This window comes from Ranitomeya variabilis, chromosome 2 (assembly GCF_051348905.1).
Source record: "Ranitomeya variabilis isolate aRanVar5 chromosome 2, aRanVar5.hap1, whole genome shotgun sequence".
NCBI classification, from domain to species: Eukaryota; Metazoa; Chordata; class Amphibia; order Anura; family Dendrobatidae; genus Ranitomeya; species Ranitomeya variabilis.
Genome location: NC_135233.1, coordinates 1015308738 through 1015317805, shown reverse-complemented (window position 1 = coordinate 1015317805; position 9068 = coordinate 1015308738). Strand labels below are relative to the sequence as shown.

The 9068-nt window shown below is 34.5% G+C and overlaps 1 protein-coding gene across 1 annotated transcript; it reads left to right on the top strand.

Moving 5' to 3' along the window:
• The first annotated feature begins 924 nt into the window (after positions 1-924).
• SOX14 (SRY-box transcription factor 14) lies at positions 925-3121 on the top strand. The gene is made up of 2 exons (XM_077291297.1): positions 925-1152; positions 1229-3121. The coding sequence occupies exon 2, from the start codon at positions 1501-1503 to the stop codon at positions 2215-2217; it is 717 nt and encodes a 238-aa protein (XP_077147412.1). The 5' UTR covers positions 925-1152; positions 1229-1500; the 3' UTR covers positions 2218-3121.
• Positions 3122-9068: the final 5947 nt, after the last annotated feature.

Sequence of the window (9068 nt, the reverse complement as noted above, 5' to 3'; positions counted from 1 at the left end):
ACTGGATACATAGAAAGAAAGAAGGAAAGAAAGAAAGAAAGAAAGAAAGAAAGAAAGAAAGAAAGAAAGAAAGAAAGAAAGAAAGAAAGAAAGAAAGAAAGAAAGAAAGAAAAAGAGTCATCATGCATTATTAGGCAAAAAGTGTGGACTTTACTTTTTTTTGCACTTTATGCATGTGATGCTGCTTTTTTCATCAATGTAGATAGATAGATAGATAGATAGATAGATAGATAGATAGATAGATAGATAGATAGATAATAGATAGATTCAATAAACGTTTTTAAACCTTTTGTGTGCAAAAAAAAATAGAAATAAGCATGGGTGTGTACATATTTAACATGTTTGCAGCAACTTGTATATAATCCAAATAGAATTATCTAGTATTAGGAAATAATTAACTTTGTCACTGCCAGTATTTAAACAAAGGAGAAAATAATATTATATTCCATACAACAACTAATTACAAAGACAATAAGACACAAAACACAGAGCTGAACAATAAGCATGTGTGTATGACATAAGTGCAATCTTATAGCTGGACAAACATATATAGAGAGAGAGATGAAATTCCTGTATAAGGGTCAGAACAATTGTCGGCCGCCCATTCCCCCCATGCTGGGTCTTGCTCCTGTCGGGGATGATCCGCTCTCATCACTTTCTCCCCTGTGTGCAGCAGCCTGTCCCCCACTAGTTAGAGGTGGGAGCCTGGCCCCTCACTGATGATACCTCTATGGATGAGAGCAGTAGATCCTCAGCTCCCCCTGACACTAAACTCTTCACCTAACACCCTTCCCATAAAGGCAGGAGGAGCCGAGGACTTGTGCCTGCTTCTATTAGTGGATTAACTAACAAAGCCTGGTCCTTAATCTGCTCTATTTAGTGTTTTCCCTTTCTCTGCCTCCTGTCCCTCAGTGTTGTGTGTGGATGGTGCCTTGGTATAGAAGGTGTTCTGCAGCAGCTGGGAGCTGATTGGGCGCCTGTGTTAGGGGTGTAAACCCTTTTGATTATTAGATTGCATGCTGCACTAAGCAGGGAAAGGCTTTGAACTTCTCCACTTTTGGCTCAGTGTATTCTTTTTTTTTTTTTGCTATGACTGAGCTGTTCCTCATTCCCAGCAAGGTGCTGTGCTAAACAAGACACCTTCAGGAAGAAGTAGGGACCTCATCTGTAGAGAGCTTTCTTCTCTCCTCCTATCTCTCTTTGCCTTACCCTGTCTCTGTTATCACAGACAGGAAAACACTCACACACACCTTGGACCTGAAGGAAGAGCTTTATTGGACCTTAAGGACTCCCATCGGATCTTAACTGCGACCTGCTCCTTTTCCGCCAGGAGCTCGGCCACAATTGTTCTGTGGGAAGGCTCGAAGTTGACTTTAAGATCGTTTTGTTTCTCCACTGAGACTCTGGCATGATTAGCTAAAGACTTGATTCTTCATTATCAAAAGGACAGCAGAAGGGGGGGAACTTGGCTTTTGCTGGTCACTGACATTGAACGCTACCATGTCTAAGCCCGTTGACCATATCAAGAGACCCATGAATGCCTTCATGGTGTGGTCCAGAGGGCAAAGAAGGAAGATGGCACAGGAAAACCCCAAGATGCACAATTCGGAAATAAGTAAAAGACTTGGGGCTGAATGGAAACTTCTATCTGAAGCCGAGAAAAGACCTTACATAGACGAAGCTAAGAGGCTCAGGGCTCAACACATGAAGGAACATCCTGACTATAAGTACAGACCAAGGCGCAAACCCAAAAACCTTCTAAAGAAAGACAGGTATGTCTTTCCTTTACCCTACCTTGGAGATCACGATCCACTAAAGACAGGACTTCCCATGAGTGCCACTGAATCCTTACTAGGAGTTTCTGAGAAGGCGAGAGCCTTTTTACCACCATCAGCACCTTATTCCTTACTGGACCCAAGTCAGTTTAGCTCCACAACCATCCAGAAGATGACAGAGATGCCACACACCTTGACTACAAGCACTCTTCCTTATGCCTCCACCTTGGGATACCAAAATGGAGCTTTTGGTGGGTTAAGCTGCCCCAGCCAACACACCCATACCCACCCCTCTCCAACCAACCCTGGCTATGTGGTGCCCTGTAATTGTACAGCCTGGTCAACCTCTAACTTGCAACCTCCTGTAGCCTACATATTGTTCCCTGGCATGACTAAAGCTGGTTTAGACCCTTATTCTTCTGCACATGCCGCAGCCATGTAGAAGAGCACTAGTGTCAAGGAGATGGACTATGTTGGTGCATGTACAGACAGACTGCCAAGATGGTCCCACTAGCAGAGAGACACCTTAAGGGATTGGAGAGAGGAACAATCCATCCTCAGACCAACTTGGCAAAAAGAAAACAAAATATATAATGCACTTCCTTTCTTATGAAGGGCACAATCTACTACTACTAATTCTCTACATCAAGCCATGAAGATAGCTGGAAGTAATTGTCAGGACCAATTGTAAGAAATGTACAACTTCTTCTTTTTTTTGTTTTCATTTGTATTTCCTCAATCTGGACAGTTAACCCTTTATTTATTGAGCTTTTTCAGATTGCCTTTGATTTCTTCGCGACCTCGAATTTTGAAGGGACTAACATTAAATTATTTAAGAACATATTAATAATATTATTATTACCTATTTTGCACAATAATTTTGCGGTGGGGGTAAGTGGGATTTGTGTTAGATATTTTGCCATACAAACTGTTTTTTTTTTTTTTTGTTCTAAAGAGTTTAGCTACTAAAGCTTTATGATAATGATAATTAATAAAAAAATAAAATTAATGGTTATTTTACCCTCCAAAAATATTTTGTAACAAGCAAATAACTAAACCATGAAGGATGTTTCATAGGATGATGAATTCCCCGTCATCTAAGGCGTTATGTACAGGGGAAAGTGACTGTACACCATTAGCTCATTTTATTTACTTTACCTTTTTTTTTGTTAAACAAGGATCTTTTAAATAAAGACAATCTTGTGGTTAAATGCGATGTGTGAACTGTGCCTTATAACGTGATAACGATCTGTAGGCGATAATACACGATCACAATGCTGCAGGTTACTGCGCTGCAGTCTCCATCACTGCGTTTTCATAATTGTATGGTATTCTAGAAAGGGACATATATTACATTAATACAGAGCTCATCATATTTTATTACAAATATTATCTCCATATTGAGCTTCAAATTTACTAGATTTCCTCAAGAAGATGTAGAGGTGGAAGGTTTTAGCAGGTGTTAAAATTTAATTCTCAGATATAGAAGAGATTAATTTTTAGCATGATTAATCCCCATATTAGTCTTTAGTCCTATACAAAATAACCATCTATCAATTGTGTTGTATCATATGACAAAATCATCAACTCCACTGCAAGTGTTTCTATGAAAAAAATACATTAAAAACAACAGGCTTCATAAAAATCTATTTGAATATTATATTTCATATATCTATGTATGTAAAAGTAGGTAAAAAAGGAAATTATACTTTTTTAGTATATATATATATACATATATATAGACACACACATATATATTTATTGTTATGTATATAATTTGTATATATGAATCTGTATGTATATACAAACGTGTATATGTGTGTATATGCATATATATTTGTATATATGTATATATAAACATGTGTGCATATATGCATATATATGTATATATGTGTGTGTGTATGTATATATGCATATATATATATATATATATATATATATGTTTATATTTGTATATATAATTATGTGTATATGTGTGTGTGTATATATATATATATATATATATATATATATATGTGTGTGTGTATATACACATATAAATATGTGTATATACACATATAAATATGTTTATATGTATATATGATTATGTGTATATGTGTGTGTATATATGTTTATATATATATACATATATATTTAAATACTTATGTGTATATACATGTGCGTGGGTATAAGCATTTATGTATGTAAATATATATATATATATATATATATATATATATGTATGTCTGTATATGCATGTATATATATATACATATATATATATACACACACATTCATATACACATTCTATAATTTTATCTATGTATATAATGACATACTTCAATAGAGCTGAGTTTATAATTTTGCACAACCCTCTTTGATAGTAGGTCCTGTTTCCAAATGGCTCTAGGTAAATGTATTATTTCATTAATATTATTTTATTATGTATATAGTATTGTAACTGGGGCCAACAGAAGAAACCGTTAATTGACAAATTATACTTGTAGAAAGAAGCACAGGTATATATATATATATATTTCAGTTTTTGTGTGTTTGCCCATTTTGGTCTTCATAAATTATATGTAAGAAGGGAATTGTTTCTCTATGAAATCAGATGATTTTTTTTTTCTTACTTTTAGAAGTCAACAGGTATGTAGAACTTGTCCATGAATTGCCAGTGAAGCAGCAGAGGCTATGATGTGGCTGTGCGGGTGGGTGGCAGGAGCTGGGGGGCTGCTGAGCCTGAGAGCAGCTGAGCTGTTCTGCACTAGGAGCAGTGGATTAGCATTTAGTGTCAAACAATTAGCAGTGTGAGGAGTTGTTGGAATACATTCATTCTGGGGCTTTTGTTTGGAAAGGGTTTTCATTAGAATATGGCTGTTGTCCATCTGCTGCCCCATCATGGTGCGTGTCGTCTGCTGCTCCGCACTTGTGCTCTTATTAGGAGTAAATTCACCCAGGTCTGGATTGGATGGGGCAGGAGAAGAGAGGCAGCAGAACCATCCAAAAACACTGGGGGTTATGGCAGCAATGAATGGGGCTTTGTTTAGTCCATCAATGAACGAGAGACCCTTAACTTCTCCTAACAAGCCACAGACATGAGCAATCGGAAGAGGAGGCTTGGGGGACAGGAGGCCAAGTGTCCAGGCTGACCCCATTGTCTGCCTATACATTACACTGGAGCACTGACAAGTGTGTACTGATGTAACCTGCCCCAGCTGCCAGCAGCACCAGCAACAGGCAGACATCACTGCCTCCTATCATCAAACTCCATGGCCTGGACACATAGACTGTGCACCCAGAGGCAGCAGGGACTGTGCAATAGCTAAAAAAAGGGCCATTATAGCATCAGAGTATTGTTATAAAAACACTGCTTACATAAATTGGGATACATAGATAGATAATAGATAGATGATAGATAGATAATAGATAGATGATAGATAGATGATAGATAGATAGATGATAGATAGATAATAGATAGATATATAGATAGATAGATAGATAGAAGGAATGAGATAGATAGATAATAGATAGATAGATAATAGATAGATAATAGATGATAGATATGTCTATCTATAGGTCTGTCTTTAATAGTAATTAGGCTTTTCTGTGTCTTTGTCCACATAAACCTTTATTATTATTATTATTATTATTATTATTATTATTATGAGTATAATCTATAAACAAATATCTTTATAATATTGATATGGAAAGAGAGAGAAGGAGAGAATCAAGTCAGTTATATATCTGAAATTTATTTCTATTTATTCCCTGTATAGTTTTTGTTTGTTGACAAACATCCTGTGATCATATAACAAGGAGTTGTGCCAAACTGCAAACCAATGTCCATCCAACTCCCTGCCTGTTGTGTGTAAGTGTCTCCATATTATATCTGCTGCATTAATGTGAAGCACAATATGGCTGTGATTTTAAGTAGTCTAACTCTTCACATTTCTAAGGAGGAATTCTGCATGGACATCACAAATACTTTTATCTTGCGGAAGTTTTGCTATATGGTGGTAATAAGGTCAGAGAATATGGGTCTGTTTAGGTATAAGTATATATTTAAAAATAATTTTATTAACATTTCCAATTATTAAATATTAACTTTATAGGGTATACACCATAAAGTAAACTGGTGCTTATAGTCCACAAGGAAAACTTTTTATATCCTGGGTGAGGAGAAGATGTGTAGACTAATGTACATTATAGATAAGAAAATCAGGATAGCTAGATGGATAGAGAGATAAATAAACATGAGGCATATATAGAGAGAGAAAGAGAGAGAGAGAGACAGAGAGGTGATAGATAGATAGATAGATAGATATATAGATAGATAAACATGAGGCAGATATATATAGAGAGAGAGACAGAGATTATATATATATATATATATATATATATATATATATATGGTATAGTAGAGTAGAGTATGTGGTAATGTTAAATATTGTAAATGTATTTCAAATGTGCAGCAATGTGTGTATTATATATATATATATATATATATATATATATATATATATATATATATATATATATATATATACACACATATACAGACATATATTGAGGAATATTTACAATACAGTAACTCAGTCATACACTACAGATGTAATTGTGTAATTATACACATATATATAGGTTCACATGGATTATACCACATTATGAGTTATCTTGTTTTTGAGCTGCTAAGTATGAAATAGTAACAGGTTGCCATTTTGCAAATAAACATACACATGTAAATTGTCTATCTATCTATCTATCTATCTATCTATCTATCTATCTATCTATCTATCTATCATCTATTATCTATCTATTTATCTATCATATATTATCTATCTATCTATCTATCTATCTATCTATCTATCTATCTATCTATCTATCTATCTGTCTATCTATCTATCAATGTATACTTAATTTAAATGTGTTGATGTGTTGTATATTTATAAAATTATACCTATGCATGAATTATATACATATATGTGTCTATGTCTACATACCTCTGCACTGTGTGTGTGTGTATATATATATATATATATATATATATATATATATATATATATATATATATATATATATATCTACATACACACACATATGTATTATTAAGATGATCTGCAGTTATACCGTTTAAAAACTAACACGGAAATATTATTCGTTTCGTCAATGAGGAACTTGCAGCTTTTCACACTTTTCACACGCAGCTTTTGACCAGTGGTACATTTTTGGTTGGGGTGTTTGGTTTTTAGCCAGCAGGACCCCGCCGCAGAAGTTTCCCTGTTATGTACTGAGTCTGTATTTTCTTGCAGGGAGCACTGGATCTCGTCAAACCTGAGCTCCGGAATACTATTCCTCCAGAGCAATCCCCACATATAACCCAGCTCCTCTCTCTCCTTCTTATCTTCTATATTTTCCAGACCCTGGAGTGGCCTCATTATTGTGCTCCAGCTCTGATTTCTAAATGAATTTAGGATCTTACGATTTTTCCATTTAATCAGTCAATCAATCAATTAATTAATCGATTTATCTGTCTATGTCTGAAGACAGTGGGTGCACAGCGTTAATTCTATTCTAAATGATAATACTCGCCCCATACACTGTGTCCTTTCTCCGTGTTATCATGAAATGTGATGTTGTTTACAGAAACTTTATATGTATTTATCCTATGTTTCTGGAATGATATCATGTATGTACAGTCTGCAGCCACACACCACCCATACATCTACATACCTGCTATGGGGTCTGCTCCATGTGCTTGTGGAGTATTGGAGCAATTCCTTTCCTTTTACATTGTATCCAGACATGTGATATATATATATATATATATATATATATATATATATATATATATATATATATATATATATATATATATATATATAGCTGTTTGTGTGTGTGCATATATCCATATATACATACATGTATACATGTATATATATATATATATATATATATATATATGTGTGTGTGTGTGTGTGTGTGTGTATATATATATATGTATATGTATATATATATATATATATATATATATATATATATATAAACACACACATAGAACCAAAATATAAACACACACATATATATATTTTCATACATATGTATGTATATATATATGTGTGTGTGTATACATATATTTTTATATACATACGTGTAAATATATGTGTGTATATATATATAAACACAGATATATATATATATATTCATGCATATATATGTATATATATACAAATATATGTGTGTATATATACACATATTTATATATACATGCATATATATATATATATATATATATATATACACATATATATGTGTGTATCTATCCATATATTCATATATACACACATATGCAAGTATATATATTTTCGACTGATTATGATGATGCTGAGAAAGGAGGAAAAAATGCACAAAAACTTTGAGGCAGCTCAGATGGGAGTTGAAGGAGAGGAGCAGGTAGTTGCAGTGATTTCTAGGCGGCAGAGCAGCGGAATCCGCCTCAGCCATTTCTCCGAGCGTGGCTCTAAGGGACTGATCTCCAGGTACAGTACCGGGCACACTTGCAGTTTCTGGACATTTTCTTCTCTCTGTGCTGTAACTACACACGCACCAGTCTTGTCCTGAGAGATCAGCCCTGTTTATGCAGCCAGTGACGTCATAGGTCTTGTCTGTTACATCAGCACTTATGGAACCACGCCATTGTATCCGAAATACCGAGCATTTTCTGTCCTGTAAATCTGTTTAATTGATAGGTGTCGTATTGTTAATACTATGTAGTGCAGTCTTCAACTAAACGAAGTCACTGGGCAGGTGTGGATGCCGCTAAAGAGCAGGTCTGAGAATCTGCAGTACAAACGAGGGGAATCAATCTGGAAGAAAGTCATGTGTGACTGCCTTCCTGTCTGCTATTCAATACCTAAAGACTGGTTTTGTAAAGGCACCTTAGGTGGTAAATCATGCCCAAACCAAATATACTTATAGCACAAAGAAAATGAAAATAAAAAATATATAAAAAAGCTTAAAACCAAAAGTACAGACCAAAGTTGAAATAAAGAATGAACGAAAGAAAGAAAGAAAAGAAAGAATAATAATGAAATAAAAATAAAGATAAAAGTGATTAAAAAGACAGGATGGAACAAGACCGAGAAAGAAAGAAAGAATAAGACAAGAAAGAGAAGGTTTTGAGAATGAATAGAGGAAGAAGAAAATATCAGAAAAGTAAAAATAAATAATAAATATAAATTAAAGCAATGGGTACAGCATGAAAGATGAATGTGAGACTGAAAAAGTAGGGAAGAATGAAGGATGGGCCAAGAA